The sequence below is a fragment of the Carassius auratus genome, chromosome 41 (genome assembly GCF_003368295.1).
Source record: "Carassius auratus strain Wakin chromosome 41, ASM336829v1, whole genome shotgun sequence".
Taxonomy (NCBI): Eukaryota; Metazoa; Chordata; class Actinopteri; order Cypriniformes; family Cyprinidae; genus Carassius; species Carassius auratus.
In genome coordinates, this window is record NC_039283.1 from 22,182,598 (window position 1) to 22,204,118 (window position 21,521).

The following is a 21,521-nucleotide window of genomic DNA, read 5'->3' on the forward strand; positions in this document are numbered from 1 at the left end:
CATAATTGTTATTTTATGGGGGTCTACTGCTTGCAGGTAAAAGCATCATGAGACTCACGTAGGCACAGAGGAACTTCTCCGCTCCAGGAGCCGTTGCCGACACATGTGAGGACGGCGGGGAAGGACAGTTCGTATCCCATCAGGCAACGGTAGCTCACGCTGGTGCCCCACTCGAACACAGAGCCCTCCACCTCACCGTTAGACACCCCGGGCGGAGGAGCGCAGGTCACCGCTGGAAGAGACAAACACACGGACAGGGAATTCATTAAGAATGCGTGAAAGCACAGCAACAGAGTCATTCATTTGCTGGTGTTTTTTCACAGCGCGATTCAATAAAGGATTTATGCAAATTAGGTAATGCCACAAATGTGGTCGCAAAATTGAGGTTGTTTGGTCGATCTGATCTTTTTTTAAAGGCTTGTTATTTGTGTTATTTCAGTGTCAGGTGACACTGAATCCTGATCTGTATTTTGAAGCCCTCTGGCCAAGCTTTAATATTTTGTAGACTGTCTTGAAAGCCTATCACTGAAGTAAAGGTTTTTTTTTCTCTAGCTTTTCTACCGTGAAGGACTATGTTCCACTTCAACATCATTTTATAAAGCACAAACACTATATTCAATACAACATTTATGATCACTCCAGCGGCTTCAAGTGTTATTTACAAAGGGTGACTAAAACAGGGTTTTTACAGCACTTTTGCTTGTTTTCAAGGTGTTAAGAGGTGTGGAAGAGGCTGGTTAAAAACAACATTAGTTGGAAACTGTAGCGCAGGCATCAGGACATCATCTTTATTTGAACTTTCAGGGCAGACTTCACTGCCGTTTTGTGGATGGATCGAGTGTTAAATCCATGCAAATGTTTATTTTTTACAAATAACTAGGATATAACTAGGATTTTTTACAAATATGCTAGGATTTCCTGCATTGGCGAAATCAGCAGAAGACAGCAAACATCTGCAGGGCCATTCAAAAGATGTTTTAAATTGCAAATCTCGAATGGCAGAAAAAAAGGACGCGGAGTGAGCATATGAAAAACTCGTGAGCTGATATTCTGACAGTGTTGCAGAGCAGTCGGTGGGGAGCAGCTGCGGTTTGGACGGTGCATGAATAAATTATGAGATGTTTTGGAAAGTGAGTACCCCCAAAAAAAACTCTAAAAAGGATGTGCGGGAGTCACAATCCTATTGTTAATATGTAAATCTTCCACAATCCTGTTGTTAATGTGTAAATCTGCATACTAATAAATTAGAATTAAAGGTCAATTAAATGTCCATTAGTTCATCACACTGACCAGCCAGCAGCTTTCATTAAAGGAAAAGTTTTTACTTAACTTGTAATGTCATTAACCTTTCTTACATGGAACACAAAACGACATTTGAAAAAGGCCCACAAAAAACATTTTCTATAGGTTTAGGAAAATGTGTTATTATTCATGGCATTCCAAATGAGTCTTACAGTCCTTTTTTCAGTGGGGTTCTGCTTTTGCTTTTCTAATCGGTAGTTGTATTCTATATTCCTTCAATTATTAGTTATTTTACACACACACACACACACACACTTTACATGACAACAATGCAGTCAAAAATTAGTTTTCACATATCCGCAATAGTGACCAAAAACGCTGTATTACATATGCCAGGCCAGTAGTTGGCGTTGTCACTTTGTTAGTATTCAGTACCTGTAGGGAAGTGACGATTATATCATAATCAACACTTTGCTGAAGAAGCGTCAGCAAACTCTCGAGCAGCAACAACAAAGTCATGTACTCCGCCATTGTTGTGTATGTTTTTTCGCGCTTGCCTTTAAAATTGACACATTCTGCACATTTACCTAAAACAGACGCTCATGATGGCACCGTTTTCAAAGATTCTCATATTGGGTGTTTACACGGAAATGATTATAATGGCGCTTTGAAACCCGTTTTCAAAAATATGGGTTCTCAGTCCCCAAAACGCTGTTGTTGTGTAAACGAACAGTCAAAACGCATTAAAAAGATTTCCATTTTTTGCTGAAAATGTGTTTTGTGTTTAAATCCCACAAAAACTGCATTTTCAAAAGTTCCAGGAACTATGGGAAAGTTGCTATACTGTATGTGGTGACGAATCTCCCAAATTGGAAACATTGCTACTTCTACAGCCATTTTTGGAGCTCAACAGCCCCTTTCAAACTGAATTTCCTTCAAAAATCCTCCTTTTGGGCTCCACAGAAGAAAATAAAGTCATATGTGTTTGGAGCAACATGAGGTCGAGTAAATTATGACATACTTCATTTTAAATGGTAAAGGGTAAAGCGCTCCTCTAAGCTTTGTGCTTCATGCAATTCTCTCCAGTAGGAAAACATGCCTTTCACAGCTGCCTCGCTGATCTGGAGGTGCTGGAAACATCCTGTGAGCTGCTCCTAGCTTTGGAGATTAAGTATGAAGGCAGGACAGAATATCCCTCCACAGGAAAGCTCGCTGGCTCATACTGCCGCTGCTTCAGTAAGTATGAGGCGCTGGGAGTGATGACTCCAGACTCCAGCAGCAAGGTTGGAGAGTTTGGCAAGCTCTCTAACCCAATCAAAATCAAAAGTGGTGGGATAAAGCAAGCGCAGCCGCTTTCTTCGGTAATGACCTGGTTGATTGAAAGCCTTCACATATAGGATGGAGGATGCATAATGTATAATAAATGAGGATAGCGCCTGTTCAAGGTGTGTGGAGTCCGCTTTAAGCAGACACATGCATGATGATGAATCTCACGGCTCAGGGGTCGGGTTTAATGAAACATGGAAGCTAACAAGGTTAAAACCTGAAATGCTAAATGTTCACGTCTCTCAGAAGGGTGTTGAATATTCAATTCACTGCTATTAAATAGATTTATGCAACCTAACTTAATTATTAAAGCAACACATGCAATAAGCCTTGTTAGTTGATGTTTCAGTTAACAGTCAGTATCTAGTGAAATGTTTCAAGTACACACAATGTACCTTATGCATACAGATTATTTCACATACCTTATACAAAACAGCTTCAATGATGGAATGACATGTTTAGTGCATAAAACCTCCTATCCTAGTTTATAAAAATAGTTCACCCAAAATTGAAAATTGTTAATATTATACCTAAGCATTCAGAGCAACCATGGCTATGCATGTGTCTGTAGTTTATTTGATTTATGCACAATATGTCAAGTCATCTGAACTCATACAATGCATCTGTCTATTAAAAAAACTCTGAGATAAAGTTTTGCAATTACCTTAATTTTTCATTCCATGGCACACAGAAAAAAAAAAAATAATTGCCTGACAAACTCATTCAGAGTACAAGGTCAGAATTGCAAGATGTAAAATCAGAATTTGGAGAAAAAAAGTCAAAATTGTAATATATAAAAACTTGCAGTTGTCAGAAGCCAAGCTTTTTAATAGATGTCTATGTACAAATGCAATGAGAAAACACCCTAAAATCTTGTAAAAATAAAAAGATAGTGCTGAAAAATGAATGTAATTTGCAGTGTCAATAATTAGCATTCTTGCTGGACACGAATATAAACTTTGTTAATCTGATTGACCGTAAATGTCAACATGTCCTGGCTTGACCAGTGGTGTGAGTTTAGGGCAGGACTGCCAGCTTATCTCCAGCTCTAAAAGACTTAAACCACAGCGGTCTCTTGCAGCTGTGTGCTCTACAGGACATGTTCTGCATCATGTTTGAGTAAGATTTGCAGTCGCTCTGCATGTGTTGCACGTAGAAATGCCCATCGCTCAAGCAGGTCCCTAAGGCTGTCCACGTCTCAGTGTGGATGACAGAACCGCGCATCACTGCTGCTCATCTGCACGACTGACCCCGAGGTGAACAGCAGTGTTGCCAAGTATAAAGCGTTTCCTCCAAAACACCACCTTTATTCCCCGCCAAGGTGCTTTCACAAGACATCCCAATCTTCTTCTGACTAACATTAACCTTTTCCCCCAGCAGCTGCTTACCGTTGTGTTGTTAACTGATCTGAGAGAACATCAGCTTGAAGTTTCTCTGTAAACACATCAGAAAAGTACTTGTATTTAACTAACATGTAGACAGACTAGAAAAGCAAAAAAATCTCTGGTAACACAAAGGGAAACAGACTCAAATATCTCATATGAAACACTAAGGCATTATCATTAACGACTAAAATCAACACTAAACTAATAACAAGAGACATGCTTGAGAAACAGACTCACCAGCTCCTCTCACCCGAGTCTTTAATGAGACACCTGTGCTTGTTTGTCTTTTACAAGTTTTGACAGTTCATGGAGAAAGAAACCTTCAAGTGCTGTTTTACAAATCGGCTTCTGTCTGGTGTCTTCCTGCATATGCACATATATTCAACTAAAACTGTCATCCACACAAACAAACAAATGTTTCCTTTCCTCAAACAAGAACTGAACGCAAGACATTAACCTAAAAAACCCTGATGCCAAAAATATTTCTCACTATCAGGCCTGAGGGAAAGGGTCCCACCCATGAAAAATTAGTCCTGGGCCTTGTGAATCTGAGCAAAGGTCCTTCAGAGCATAAATGGACATATTTATATTCCCTATAGAAATTTATATGACTTTTCCAGGCCTGGAAATCACATTTTTAAAATCCTGTGATACTCCAGTGTGTGTGAAGGACTGACACGCTAATCTTAAATAGGTCACTGGACACTGACAGTCTTCAGATGCACTGTGTGCAGATGCTGAAAAGAAGAGCAATGAAGGAGAAACGGAGTGCGAGATGAGCCCTCGGGCACAAATACCTCATGGCAGACTTCACCATCGACTGACTGGAGGCGAGCCTGAGGGTCTTTTCCGGCCACACATCATTCACAGGCTATCATCCATCAACGCTTGGCCCAAGAAATGACTTTCTAATGATTTGGCATTACGGGCTATTAGGACGCTACATTGATGTTTCTCTGCAGGATCTCACCGAACAATTTGCTCTCTGTTTGTTTGTTTGTAATGGCCATCATTTTCATGTACAATACGCAATGCAGATTTCGGTCCATCTTTATATTTAGGGTCCCTAATACCTGTGTACTTACATAGTAACCAGATGTGAACATAGTATGTAACCACAGTGTAAGTACACATTGGTAAATAGTATCTACAGCTGTAATATTTGTGTAAATACACACATGTAACAATCCACTGAATGGTATGAGTAAGTACAAATGTATAACACGACAATGGTAACAACACTTTTTGGTAATGAAAGTACAAATGGGTTACAGGACTAACAGCAGAGAAAGTGTTACACTGTACATTAGATTTACCATGTAATTACCTTGAAGTTACACAGCAGCGGCTGTAAGTTGGGTGTACATATAAATTGTGGTTGGTGTCCAGAATGTTACATTTTATATTAAGTGGACAGTTCTTGAGGAGTTACCGCGTAAGTACACTGGTATTACAATGGTGCAACTCTAACTCGAGAGCCAACTCGTCCTACTTTATATATCCAGAAACCTACCCATCTCCACCCTCTGGATCCCATTTCCACTCCCAAACCTACCCATTTCTACCCCCTGGAAACCATATCCACACCTAAACCTACCCCATCTCCACTCCCTGGATCCAATTTCCACGCCTAAACCTACAAATCTCTACCTCCTGGAACCAATTTCCACCCCTAAACCTACCCATCTCCACCCCCTGGAACCCATTTCAACCCCTAAACCTACCCATCTCCACTCACTTGATCCCATTTCCACCCCTAAACCTACCCCATCTCCACTCCCTGGATTCAATTTCCACCCCTAAACCTACCCATCTCTACCCCCTGGAACCCATTTCCACCCCTAAACCTACCCATCTCCACCCGCTGGAACCCATTTCCACCCCTAAACCTACCCATCTCCACTCCCTGGATCCCATTTCCACCCCTAAACCTACCCATCTCTACCCTCTGGATCTCATTTTTACCCCTAAACCTACCCATCTCTACTCCCTGGATCCCATTTCCACCCCTAAACCTACCCATCTCCACTCCCTGGATCCCATTCCCACCCCTAAACCTACCCATCTCCACGCACTTGATCCCATTTCCACCCCTAAACCTAACCCATCTCCACTCCCTGGATCCAATTTCCACCCCTAAACCTACCCATCTCTACCCCCTGGAACCCATTTCCACCCCTAAACCTACCCATCTCTACCCTCTGGATCTCATTTCTACCCCTAAACCTACCCATCTCTACCCCCTGGATCCCATTTCCACCCCTAAACCTACCCATCTCCACTCCCTGGATCCCATTTCCACCCCTAAACCTACCCATCTCTACCCTCTGGATCTCATTTTTACCCCTAAACCTACCCATCTCTACTCCCTGGATCCCATTTCCACCCCTAAACCTACCCATCTCCACTCCCTGGATCCCATTCCCACCCCTAAACCTACCCATCTCCACGCACTTGATCCCATTTCCACCCCTAAACCTAACCCATCTCCACTCCCTGGATCCAATTTCCACCCCTAAACCTACCCATCTCTACCCCCTGGAACCCATTTCCACCCCTAAACCTACCCATCTCCACTCCCTGGAACCCATTTCCACCCCTAAACCTACCCATCTCCACCCCCTGGAACCCATTTCCACCCCTAAACCTACCCATCTCCACTCCCTGGAACCCATTTCCACCCCTAAACCTACCCATCTCCACCCCCTGGATCCCATTTCCACCCCTTAACATACCCATCTCCACCCCCTGGATCCCATTTCCACCCCTTAACATACCCATCTCCACCCCCTGGAACCCATTTCCACCTCTAAACCTCCCATCTCTACCCCCGGATCCTATTTCCATCCATAAGTAAGAAGTAAAAAAAATGTGTTGTAACCAATGTCCTGTTACACATTTGTACTTACACAAACCATCCTGATGGTTGTTACATGTGTGTAGTTACAGAAATATTACAGCTGTAGATACTATGTATCAATGTGCAATTGCACTGTGGTTACACACTACATACACATTTAGTTACTACGCAAGTACACATGTATTAGGGAAACAACATTAAGTGGGACCCAGATTTCTTTAGCTAACAAGACAGTATTGAGTGTGAAAAAAAAGGTCTAAATGATATGGATTGTAAATAATTATGCTCATATCCATCAAGGACTAATATTATAATGAGGATGGTAAGGTCTTAAAAAAACATCAACCATTTCAAGCAACAACTGTCAATAGTGTTTTAGCACTAATGAGAACGCCGGAGGAAGGATTGTGGTGTGCCAAAGAAAATCTGATATTTGCTCAAAAAAAGGAAAAAAAAGAATAAAGGTTGAAAGGAGAGCACTGAATGCCACTGACAGAAATAACGCTTATCGCTAAGCCAAGATTGAATCAATGCTGAATACTGCGGAACGGTTCCAGTGATGGAAAGACCTGTGAAATATACAAAGGTATTAAATGGAACACCTGGCATTATTTAATTATTTAATTTAGGGGAGAACAGCTGGCAATGATTAAATTTTTTTCCACATTGCATGTGTCACAATAGCTCAATACCTAAAAAATAGCAAAATGTCCAATACAAGGGATTTCTAAACAGGGTCCAGGGACCAAGGTGACCGCTAAGAAGGGGTTTCGGGTCTGTGAAAAATTTAAAATATTTTTTCAGGGCAATGAATCATTTTATTCTATCGACAGTCCTAATATTTAACAGCAAGAAATACAAATCTCCATATGATTTTGAATAAATAATATTAGTTGCTGTTTTTACAATAATAAATAATAAAAAAATATTATGTATGAATGAATGAATAATACAGTAGTTGTCGCTGTTGTAATAACAAATACTGTATTTGATAATAATTTTTTTTTAAATTGATTTTTATATTTATAATAACAATGCCCAGTTATGTTATTATTTATTTATTTAAATATTTATTTAATATAAAATTATAAATTTGGCGGTCCATGATATCTTTTTATCGGACAAAAAACAACAACATTTTTTTAAAAATAACAAAATAAATAAACAGTTTATATACTGTATACAGTATATATGTAAAGTGTATACTCATGTATATATATAACTACAAAACCTCAAAAAGTTTGAAAACTTATGAAAATAAAATGTAAAAAATTTTGAAAAACAAAGATATTCTGATCATTTATAGTACAGTTATCAATGACCGTTCCTGCAAGAGGGTGCTCAAAGAGAGCATTGTTAAATATTCATAAATCTCCTAACTCTCTCTCCTGACGTGTGAGAAAAAGTTGCAGTTAACTCTTAGTCTTTGATGCCTTCCCTCAGAAACAAAGGCCTGTTTACAATCCAAGAGGCCTTGGCAACTACAGAGCAACATCTGTTTGTTTGTGGCACTCGATGCCTCGGCATGCCACCAAAAAAGTCTCAGTATCATAATTTCAAGAAAGAAAAAAGGCCTTCAAACTCTGTACCTTGGCAGGTGGGTAAGGAGCCGCTCCAGGTGCCGTTGTGTGTGCAGGTGCGGATTACGAAGCCCCCATTCTCCATCACATAACCGGGCTGGCAGGAATACGTCACATTCTGGCCGATGGTGAAGTCCTCGCCGAACCTCAGGCCGTTGGCAGGTCCGCCTGGATCCCCACAGCTGATCACTATTAGAGCAGAAGTAAGACAGCATTTGGAAGGAAGCGCATTATGGAAATGTATGTCTTGAATCAGCGACACCATTATCTGTGTGGGTGTATATGAAGAGTCTAAACACACAACATCATTAAATAGTTTATGGATTCAAGACAGTCCCCTCGGAACTAAAACTAAACAAACAATTTTTCTGGATGTTTCTGCTACAGTTCTGCCTGTCACACTGATAATGGTCAAGCCTCGGGTAAGATGCTACAGTTGAAGAATGCTACATTTTGTCATCGTACAGAACAACATCTTTAGTTTAACAACACTTAAGACTATCGAAGCATTATGATATGTGCTGCATTACCCCATTGTATTTAAAATAATACTATAATTGCAATAATATTCAGTAGTGAATAATCAATAATTGTTATATGCATCAGAGGTGTTTTTCCAAAGCAAGAATGTCTTACTATTAATAATGTTTTTTTCTAAGTATTAAACCTCAAAATGTAACTCATCTTCATGATTTGGGGTCAATAATTAGAAATTAATACTATTTTTATTCACCAAAAAAGCTTTGCATCAAATGAATAAATTGCATTTTAAAATATTTTTACATTTTTGCAAGAATAAGAAACTTTAAAATATATAAAAAGTCATATCAACCCCAATCTTTTGAACAATAGTGTATCAGATTTTATTCGATTAATCTGCTATTGTTTTTTATTCTTTATTCAAAAGTCTACTGCTTTCAAAATTATATATCTATTATACTTTTTATGATTTAAGTAATTAGCTTGATCAACTTGATCCTTTACTAAATCCTTTACAAACTGAAATTGCATGAACTGGAATGGTATTAAAGCCAATGGTTACATGGCATATTAAAAAGATAAATTATTGTGAGTTTTACAATGCATGTAAACACTGTGCATTTGGGGTGGGACTTCCTGTTCGACCAATCAATGACAAATGTGGGGAGTGTTTAATTATATTCATCATTTGTGCCAATCTGAACTGACTTCACCTTTAACATCCACAGTTTATCTTGTCACATCAACAAAGAGCATCTAATGTCATGTGAAATTCACCGTAGTCCCGCAGCACTCCCCTGCTCATTATTCTCTCACTACCCCAACATCAATCTTACATTATCTGTCAGCGTGAGATTGATTCTGCCTGTCATCTCATCCTACTATTACTAAGACAGCGGCAGGAATAAATCTCATTCCATTAATGAGTTTGCTCATTAGGTGAGCAGGGTCCACATCTGAACAACAACAACTGCATGATAAGATGGTTAGGCTAATTACAAATGGGCGTCTTGTTATTAAGGGAACTCTTTCCTGTTCGAATCCCAACATTTATTGAGAAACGCAGTTCGGGGGAAAAACAAAACAGATGAAGGAAGACTTGAACACTGCCAACATGTTTGAGTTTTTCCAGGATGTAAGACAACAGTTTGGGTACGTACGGGTGCAGTTGGGCTCGCTGCCAGACCAGGTCCCGTTCGCCAGGCACTGACGGGAGGGAGAACCTGAGAGCTGGTATCCATCCACACACGAGTAGACTATGGAGTGAGAGAAGGTGGTGCCATGAACACGTAAAATGTGCCCATTAGCAGGAGTCCCAGGATTCCCACATTGAACCGCTATTGGATGAAAAAGAAGCACATGTCTAGCTAGGTCATTCCTTTCATCTAGGACTTTATGAGCATGACAATGTTTGTGATTACAGGAAGTACACTATAAAAAAAGATTACTGGAGTTTATAAGCAAATAATAATTTAATTAAATGTGCTACTTGCCATTTGTATCATTATTATTATTATTTAAGAAAGTTATTAGCAATTTCTAAATTATTATTATTTTTCCCAGTGTATTTGCATAAAATGGCAATACAATATGGCAAGAAAAATTGCTTTGGTCAAGTGTTGTTGTTATCGTTAACTAAAACTATTAAAAAATATGTCTGTTTATTGAAATAAAATGAAAATAAAATAAAAAATAAATATTAGATTCAGTAAGATAAGACAAGGTCAAAGTACTAAAATTACCAAATTCAAGTAATACAAAACTTTATTAAAACAAACTGAAATATAAAAAATAAATATGTATAATATAATATTGGCTAAAAATTGGCAAAACAAAATTTCAGAAAATCTGCTTCAGTTTAGTGTTGTTGTTGTTAGCTATAACTAAAACTAATACAAATAATTTTTTGTTAAATGAAATGTGATTAAAATAAAATATAAATATTACATGATAAAAAACAAATGAAAATGATAAAATACAAATATGACTTAAAATGAAATAAAAACAAGGCTTAAAGAAATAAAAAAAGAAAATACTGAAACTTTTAACTAAAATAATAATAATAATAATAAAGATGTTTAGTTTGAGGACCAATTCTCACTATTAACTAACTGTTAAGATTTTTGCCTCAAAAATTATTAAATGTTCCTAAGTTATAGTTGTTAAGTTTAGGAATGAGGTAGGTTTAAAGGATCTAAAATGGTCATGCAGAATAAGGCATTGATATGTGCTTTAGAAGTATAGTACTAAGAAACAGCCAAAATTCTAGTAATATGCATGCTAATAAGCAACTCGTGTACATAATGAGAATTGGTCCTTAAACTAAAGTGGGTTGCACTTTATTTTACAGTATGTTATACTTACATGTACATATAGTGTACTCACAGTGTATTTATATAAGAAAGTTCTGGTAATACAAGGTAACTGCATGGGGTAGGGTTAGGTTTAGGGGTAGGTTCAGGGTTAGTACCTAGTTACTACATAGTATATGTAATTACTATAATAAGTACATAGTATTTACATGAGAAACAGAACTGTAAAATAAAGTGCTACCCTAAAGTGTTACCAAAAATTAACTAAACATAAATAAAAATCTTAAGATACTCCAAAATATGAACAAATACTATATTAGTACTTTATTAAGCACAACTTGATTGTTCTGTATTAATTTGGATTGATTTTGAAGAGCCTGGGATGTGTTAGTCTCAGCCTCAGATGTCACGCTCACGGACCGATGCCTAAACGTCTGATGCATATCGGACACAAAAGTGGAAACACTTCAGGAATGTCGAAGTCGTCATCGGATTGGTTGAATTTTACAACCGTGTGTGTCACGTTCTTTAACTTTCCACCTGGAAACAAAGATAACGCAGCACAAAACCCACTCACGAAGAAGAAAGCCACCGTGTTTTCAACTGTGACGTCAAACGCTTGTCAGGATCAACTAAACACTGGATTTTCAAAAGTATGTGAAATATTTAACGTTCACAGCATAGAATCTTTCAAATACATCCGAGGGTTTTACACATTAGTCGTTTAATGTTGCAAAATTTCCACATCTCGAAACGCATTGATGATAAACGAAACGAGCTGTTATTAGTTGTTTAGACATGTCAGTCAAATGGCCTCATAGGCGGGCCTTGGCCAAAGAAAGCTGTCATGAATTCCAGACCTTCAGTCTGAAGTCTGGTTACGCGAGACTAGGGATGTGCTTACTGGGATGTTTTTAAGATCCTAATAGATTTATTTTAGTTTTCTCCCCTCACGTATGCGTTGAGTGGGGTTAAACTGCAGGAGATGTTGGTGTTTGTTCAGCCTGGAAAATCACAGGGGGGCATGATGGGATTTAATGCAAGACAAGCTGTTAGACCAGAGCCACGTAGCAAAAACATTCAAGCTTGAGAAATTTCCGCCTCCTGGGACCTGCGCGCTAACAATCTGTAAATCTGTTTTATAGCCCAGCATGGCGCTGGACCGAAATAACCTATCACCCTCGAGATGACACGGACAATGCCTCAGACTAAAAGAGCTGAAAAAGAGCAGAATAAACACTGCCATTTCCTCAAAAGCCTCTGGTGCAAGGTCGTCTTTTGTGTGAATTACAGAATGCATAAATGCCATGACACTGGCACAAATGTTTGACGAGAGAAAATACTTCTCATTTGATGCATATCAGTGTCTCGGTGTGTACTCGCGCCGCTCCTCGCTGTGGTGCACATTCATTATTCATGGCGTCTAAAGTGGTTACTTACGTTTGCAGGTGGGCTGACGGCCCGACCAAGTGCTGTTGGGAAAGCAGATCCGTTCTGCCGAGCCGTAGAGGGTGTGACCCGTGGCGCAGGTGAAGCGCACTTTGGCGTGCTGCTGAAAGCTGCCCTCCTCTCGGGTGGCATGGGCTGGCGTGCCCGGATCCCCGCAGGCACCCCTTTTATCACCTGTGGGAGACAAGCGCACATATATTCTAGATACTATACTATTCTGCATAGCATATACAGATTTTTCCAGCTAAGCGAGCACATGTATTTTTCTACTTGGATAGATGCAAACTGCTCCAAAAAAAAGAAAAAGTTTAAAAGTAAAAGTTGACAGTAAGTTGCTGGATGTATGTGCAACCCATGGGAGACTGAAACTGCAGACTTGGTCAATATGTAAGACATAACGTACAGTTAGTCAGCCATTATTACCACATAAACTCAAAGCTGAGGGGTCCTGCATCACCCTGGAGGGGTTCATTTCATCATAATGGCCAGCTGAGTCTACACTATCTTGCTTATTAGATGGCAACACGTACTAAATAAATAAATAGATGGATATAAAATATTGAGTTGAAATAATTATTTTCATATAGCAAACAGTTTTTCTCGTTTAATAAACCTCACAAATGTTCTGTATTTTACAAGTTATTTATGTTTTAATTATGCATTTGCCGGTGGGTTCACGAAATAAACCATTTTAAATATATTCTCTGTAAACAACTCTTAATAGACTGCAAAATTTTGCTAGTAAGTACATTTATCTTATTTTAGGGATGCTTTGATATTTTAAGTGGAAACCCCAATGAATACTATTATTCAGCAAGGACACATCAAGCAGATCAAAAGTGATAAAGACTTTTATGTTGATAAAAGATTCAAATAAATGCGGTAGTATTTATCAAAGAATCCTGAAAAATATTATGATTTCCACAAAAATATTATGAGCAGCACAACTTTTTTCAAAATTGATAATAAATTACATTTATGGACCAATATGGTAAATATGGACCAAAAACACCTTGTTGAATCTATGCCACGAAGAATTCAGGCACTTCTGAAGACACAACCCGGTACTAGAAAGGTGTACCTAATAAAGTGTGTGTCTGTGTGTGTGTGTATGTATATATATTCAGAGGGGCTAGCTAGAAATAATTGGTTTAGGTCATTACCATGTAATCTAGACAGTCATTCGTAATGTAAAATGCACCAATAACCCTTTCCTCACCTTTCAGACTGAAACTCTAAACTAAAGTTTGATCACAGATGTGACTACAGGGATTCAATGGATTAATGAAAGACCTTTTGACAGCAAAACAGATCTGCTCAGTGATGTATTAGATATTATAAATACACGCGGGACCAGCACTGCCCTCAGATCAGTTGAGAGCTTCATTTGGCCACAGAGGAGTTTTCCAGCGAGCCGAACTGCCACCGCTCGGATAAAGAGCAGTTACAGATCTCAAAGGAACACTTCTTCTGTTCTCTGAGCTGTCACTCACCATGCCGTTTCAGAAGATTTGAAAAGAGGAACTTTTGTGCCTGAAAATACTATTTGAATGAGCTTAAACAATCTTTTTGCTCACCTGCATTGTACGATAAGATAGAGAAATGAACTATGACAGCCGACAGAAAAAATCAAAACCAATAACAGCTTTTTATTACTGGAAAAATCGACTAATTCTTGCATTTCACCTCTGCTCGTTTCCTAGACTAGCTTTTCTAATAAACCTGTAGACTATAAACATTACTGGCTCTGTGACGAATTGCTTCTGTTACTCTATTGTGAGTCACTTTGGATAAAAGCATCCGCTGAAAGCAGAAATAATTAATAGCTCTGCAAAAAATAAATAAGTTTGAACTTCTTGCTGCACTTACCTGCTTTCATGTCTAAACTCGCATGACTTAATTTCTTCCATGAAACAGAAAAGATGATGCTTTGAAGAATGTTCATACCGCTCATTTCTTCATAAATGTGAATGGATGTTGTCCAAGTCTTCTGAAGACGTTTGTGTGACAAACAGACTAAAATTTAGCTCTGAAATCTTATTTCTGTACATTTGACATGTTTTAGGAAATGACATTGATCTAAAGTGACAGTGAAGACTTTTATACTGATACAAAAGAGCAGCAAATCAGCATATTAGAATGATTTCTGAAGGATCATGTGACACTGAAGACTGGAGTGATGATGCTGAAAATTCAGCTTTAATCACAGAAATAAATTGCATTTAATTTCATAAAAGACCCATGAAAATACAATGCCATTCTGAAGTGCATAAACCAGGCGAAATTCTCAAGAGGAACAATTAGATGCCTTTATATGTTGTTACTGGCGAGAAGACCAATTTGCAGACACCTTTCCAAATGACAGTGTGATATGCAACAGGCTATCAATTATCATCTAGCGGCTGAAGTCATTAGCAGAAGCCATTGGCATAAATAATTATGGTAAAATATTAATTGAACAGAGCCGGATGGCACACGTCGCAGACACTCCGAGCAACGAACCCTGTTCGAGTCAGCCGATGACCCGAAAATCAAATCCTTTTTAATTACGTGTACGAGCACCCCGAGGCCAATCAGAAAGCCCAGACTCAGCAAACGGCCCGGGAATCCGAGGGAATGAATAACTAGTGTTTAAAACAAGCCGTAGGGCAACCGTCCTCTGGTTCCTTTGCACTGCTGCTTAACCAGGTCTTTGTCCATATTTACATCAACAGTAAAACAGCAGCACTTCATGACATCGTCCTGTTTTTCTGATAAATACCTTTGCTTTAGTTCATTAGAAATCCGGGACATTTCTTTTTCTACTGCACAGCACAGAAAATGAGAGGTAGACTGAACTCATCTGACATCATTCCAAGCGTGCTGATGTAGTGTAGAGAAAGAAAGACACATGCACGGAGAGAAAGAGACGGAACCTATTCACAGCCGTTTGTTCAAATATCCAAGCCCCATAAAAAAGAAGGTGTCACAAAGGAGAAAGGGCCGACTTTTCTTCCTCATTAACCTCAATTGGTTTGACGTCCTGCCTTTGTTGGCATGCTGTGAACAGACAGGTCTCCTAAAAGATCTACGAGCTGTGTGTGTGTGTGTGTGTGTGTGTGTGTGTGTGTGTGTGCTTATATGATCAAAATTAGAGTCTTCTATAAAGGTGAAGCTGTTGAATGCTATGAAACGGTTCTAGTTTCCAATAATTGGCACAGCAGTGATATGTGAATTTGAGTTAAAGGACACCCACCAGTAGCTTCGCAGGGTTTAATAAGGCTGCGAAGTTCGTTACATAAGAACTCCAATTCACCTGGCAGTGCAGAACACTATTGATTTAGCTTGCTATCCATATTTCATCATGCTGAACTGGTAGTATTATCTTTTAGTCTTCAGTGGAATTCATTTTACCACATAACGTGAGACAGAAACAACAAAAACTCCCACGAACGAAAGCAGGCGCTGCAGGGGACGTGAAGTTTTCTTATCTTAAACAAAAGCATACAGCTGGAAATGCTTTAAAATGAAGCCATTTTATATTTTTAGCGGAAAGACACGACATAATTATGAATGATTATAATTCAACACACTTATAAAATATCACATATCCTATTACACTGGCATTATGCCTGTGGAGAAAATTTAAAGCATATTAAATAATAATTATATATAATAATAATTAAATAATTAATAAAAATATTAAATAAAAAAAATTGTGAAGTGATGTAAAAAAAAAAACATACATTAATATACATTAAAATTAGTATTATGTGTGTGTGTGTGTGTGTGTGTGTGTCTATTAGGGATGTGTATGTGAGACGAGATGTGAGATGTGTCTTAGTTGCTTTCAGGGGGTTAACTAGAATTAAATGGATGCAAAAACAACAAAAACACCATGAAATCAGACAAAAAACATAAAAACATTGTTATTATAATTATTACTGATTATAATTAAACACATCAGTATTAGAATGATTTCTGAAGCATCATGCAACAATGAAGACTGTAGTAATGACTCTTTAATTCCTAAAATGTATTCAATTATAATTATCAAACAATATATAGATTTAATTATCTAGTCAACGTTTATGTTTTATTGTATTTTTGATTAAATAAATGTAGGCTTGATGAGCATAAAATACTTCTTTAAAAACGTGAAAAAAAAAAAGAAAAAAAAAATCTGAACATTTAAGAAATATATATATATATATATATAAACCTCTTTTTTTCCTATAAATTGTTTCCCAATAATATTAACTTTATGCCAAAAATATGGGAGTTTTGTTTTATTGTATTTTTTCCAGATGGGTTAACTAGAATTAAATTAATGCAAAAATATCAAAAACTCCAATGAAAGCAGGCACTGCATGAGAAGTGGGGTTTTCTTATCTCAAACAAAAACATGGAGCTGAAAACGCTTTAAAATGAAGCCAAGATACAACTGGCTAACTTTATTAAACCTACAGTGTCATACGCCTTCTAAAATTTCCAGCAATTGAGATGCTAGATTCCTGACGAATGTCCCAGAAATCCAGAACACAGTCTCAACATCAAACCTCCCGAGGAGCGCCGAGCATGTTCACACAGAATAAAGAAGCAATGCTAGAAAGACACAGAGAGCCCTGAGGAAAGTGTTCTTTCTCAAAGGTTGCTCTTTTCTATGCTCAGGAGGATTTGAGATATGCTTCATTTAGGTATCAACTTCATCTCTGATGTTCCTTATGAACATTCCTTAGTAAAAAAAAAAAAAAAAAAAGACAAAACAACTTGCTGTACAGTATAATTAAAATGACTGCAATTAGCATAGTTTAGATTAATCCCAAATTATAATGAAAATGCAAATTCTAAATAATATCTATGAGCACTATGATAACTAGATACAATAATTTGATGATGACATACAATGTTAAACAGAATGTAGTAAACGATACATTCAGTTTCACATACTATTTACAAAAAAGCACTATGAGAAAGCCAGTATAGAGTATAGTGTGCAGTTCTGTAGTCAAAAAGAGAAAAAAAGCAGACAGTGGGAGAAGGATTGAGATAAGAAGAGAAGGAATGAAAAAAAAAGAGGAAAAACTGCCAGCTCATGCTGTTTTTGGGTCAGTGGTTGATGCAGCACATGCAGCGCTGCATACATACAGATGAGCACAGAGATGAGTGTGTGATTCTTACAAACTTTTTAAGAGTGTAAATGCATAATTTTCATTTTCTGAGGATGTTTGGCTCATTGTGTGTGCATAATATGATTTCTATTCTTTCTAAAAAAAAAAAAGTATTTTATAAACACTGTGGCTGCTTTTATTTAATTAAGAATACAGTAAAACAGAAATTTTGTGAAACCTCACAATTTAAAATAGTTGTTTTCTATTTGAATGTATTTTAAAATGTAATTTATTCCCGTGATCAAAGCTGAATTTTCAGCATCATTTCTCCTTCAGTCTTCAGTGTCACATGATCCTTCAGAAATCATTCTAATATGCTGATTTGCTGCTCTTTTGTATCAGTATAAAAGTCTTCACTGTCACTTTAGATCAATGTCATTTCCTAAAACAAATAAAAATTCTTATATGTTGATTTGCTTCTCAAAAATTATTATTATTATACATACCAAAAACATTCTTTGACGAAAGTTCAAAAGAACAACATTTATTTGAAATGGAAATCTTTTTTGACATTATAAATGTATTTTCAGTCACCTTTATATTTATATATATATGTACACTTTCCTAAAGGATTATTAGGAACATCTGTTCAATTTCTCATGAATGAAATTATCTAATCAACCAATCACATGGCAGTTGCTTCAATGCGTTTAGGGATGTGGTCCTGGTCAAGACAATCTCCTGAACTCCAAACTGAATGTCAGAATGGGAAAGAAATGTGATTTAAGCAATTTTGAGCGTGGCATGGTTGTTGGTGCCAGACAGGCCGGTCTGAGTATTTCACAATCTGCTCAGTTACTGGGATTTTCACGCACAACCTATTCTAGGGTTTACAAAGAATGGTGTGAAAAGGGAAAAACATCCAGTATGTGGCAGTCCTGTGGGTAAAAATGCCTTGTTGATGCTAGAGGTCAGAGGAGAATGGGCCGACTGATTCAAGCTGATAGAAGAGCAACTTTGACCCTTTGAAAGAGGCTACAATTTGCACGAGCTCACCAAAATTGGACAGTTTGAGATACGATTTCTTTTGAGACAATCAGATGGTAGAGTCAGAATTTGGCGTAAACAGAATGAGAACATGGATCCATCATGCCTTGTTACCACTGTGGAGGCTGCTGGTGGTGGTGTAATGGTGTGGGGATGTTTTCTTGGCACATTTTAGGTCCCTTAGTGCCAGTTGGGCATCGTTTAAATTCCACGGCCTACCTGAGCATTGTTTCTGACCATGTCCATCCCTTTATGACCACCATGTACCGATCCTCCGATGGCTACTTCCAGCAGGATAATCCACCATGTCACAAAGCTCAAATCATTTCAAATTGGTTTCTTGAACATGACAATGAGTTCACTTTACTCAAATGGCCTCCACAGTCACCAGATCTCAACCCAATAGAGCATCTTTGGGATGTGGTGGAACGGGAGCTTCGTGCCCTGGATGTGCATCCCACAAATCTCCATCAACTGCAAGATGCTATCCTATCAATATAGGCCAACATTTCTAAAGAATGCTTTCAGCACCTTGTTGAATCAATGCCATGCAGAATTAAGGCAGTTCTGAAGGCGAAAGATGGTCAAACACAGTGTTAGTATGGTGTTCCTAATAATCCTTTAGGTGAGTGTACATGACATCAGGATAGTTGAAATATAGTTGTCTGGACTGCTTTTATGAAGCTTCAACTGTGTATTTTTGATCTTTTTCAAGATATGAATGTGAACTGTAGGAAAAGTCTCATATTTGGCATGATATCAGTGTAAGTAATAATGAGTGTTTCATTTGTGCATGAAATATTTCTTTAAAGAAGACAAATCTGTGCAAGTTAGCTCGAATCAAACAGACAGCTTGTCAGTAAGAAGAGATGGTATAATGCAGCCGCAGAGACAGAAGTCATTATTCAGTTGAACTTTATTAACTCATTTTAGACTGACACATAATGACAGGAAATAAGAACCGAGGAAAAGATGAGCTTCATTCAACAATGTGCTCATTCAAATGTATGAGTTCTCTTCAAACACGAGTCGAGGTCTGAACAAGCAGATACAAGGACTTTTGCATTATATGAATAAAGCAATAAGCCACAAGGAGCCAAGGGAATTACTGTGATTTTACCAAGGGAAAGGAAGAAGCTTTTATGAAACAGAGAAAGCTGCATTAGAATGTAAGATTTGGTTTGTTTTTTTCTATTAGCAGGTCTATTTTGAGTCTATTTTGGGGTGTTTTTAAACACAACGTATAGCAGAGCATCTAAAACCTACTCAACTTTGCTAAAATTACCGTAATGCACTGCCTTTCATTGTTAATTTCTTCATCATATTAATTTGAGCTATTTCAAAGCGCTTCACAGCCTACAAACATGCAGCAAGAGAACCAGAAAAACAACCATCACTTGGCAAGCTAAATATGACAAATAACAGGATAAAATTATGATTTCAAATTATTTGTAATATTACTTTTTATATCTACAGAAAGCACACTCTCTCTGTCTTTTGTCCACAAACACAGAGTCTTCTTGTCAGTGCTGCGTCGCTACTTAATTCAATCTTTAAAAATATCAACATTGCCAGTGTGTGCCACTGAGAAATGTAGTTAAAATAATAATGCTACTTTTTGTAGAGAAGTTATATACACTGCTGAGAGCCACAGTAATCACACACACACACACACACACACACACACACACACACTCTCTCTCTCTCTCTCTCTCTCTCTCTCTCTACTGCATAGAAACATCTCAAACCTCCATTACTACATTACTAGTGCTAAATGACACGCTGGAGTTAGTAATGGAAGTCTGAGGGACTCTTTCAAATTAGCAACAATAGCTTCAGCTACAGCTACAAAAATTACAAAATAGTTTTAGGAACAAAAACTAAAAAAAAACAAAAAAAAACGAAATGTCTAAAGATATAGCTCCCTGGTATGAGCAGAATAATTGACAGTGGACCTTCAAATGATTGAAAAATAAACATCTGCAGTCAACACTCGGGAGCCAATTATTCCATACATGAAAGAGCAGTATAACAAGCAATGTGATAAAATAAACTGTTGCATGATAATAATAATAATAATAATAATATATTTTATTAATAAAAATAATACTAATGATCAAAACAACAATGCAAACAAAAACTAAATAATTATTAATAATAATGATTCAAAATAATTATATTGAATTTATTATTATTATTAACAATACAAAAACAACAATAATAATTAGTATTATTATTAATAAGCAACATTGTATTTATAATAATTAAACATTAATAATTATAGTGATTTATGTATTTAATTATTATGAGATAATAATAATAATAATAATAATAATAATAATAATAATAATAATAATGAAAATAACCTCAATACAAACAAAAAATATTAATACAAAAATAATTATATTTATAATAAAATTAGGGCCGGGACTCGATTAAAAAAATTAATCTAATTAATTAGAGGCTTTGTAATTAATTAATCGAAATTAATCGCATTTTAATCGCATATTAATATTTGACCTGAGAACAGTGAGAAGTAATTTTTTTCACATGGATTTATAGTATACCATTGAATAATGACTGGATACATAAGCTTAAGCAACAAAATATTATTTATTTTTGTTCAACCAAGTCTAGCCGACCAGTGCAATTTTTGCCATGACGTGTAGCAATAGCATATTTAGAAACAATTTAGAAATAGTACATTTCAGAAATTCAGGAAGCTTATAGGTGCTGGAACCTTCTGTAAA

The 21,521-nt window shown here is 37.2% G+C and overlaps 1 protein-coding gene across 3 annotated transcripts in view; it reads right to left on the bottom strand.

Moving 5' to 3' along the window:
- The window catches only part of LOC113059293 (CUB and sushi domain-containing protein 3-like), a 215,314-nt gene that overhangs the window by 16,685 nt on the left and 177,108 nt on the right, over positions 1 to 21,521 (bottom strand). For all 3 annotated transcript variants that reach the window (XM_026227680.1, XM_026227681.1, XM_026227679.1), the window contains exons 57-60: positions 12,626 to 12,808; positions 10,034 to 10,210; positions 8,403 to 8,582; positions 59 to 232 (exon numbers count right to left, since the gene is read on the bottom strand). In XM_026227680.1, the coding sequence (XP_026083465.1) occupies positions 59 to 232; positions 8,403 to 8,582; positions 10,034 to 10,210; positions 12,626 to 12,808 (714 nt within the window). The remainder of the gene's footprint in view (positions 1 to 58; positions 233 to 8,402; positions 8,583 to 10,033; positions 10,211 to 12,625; positions 12,809 to 21,521) is intronic.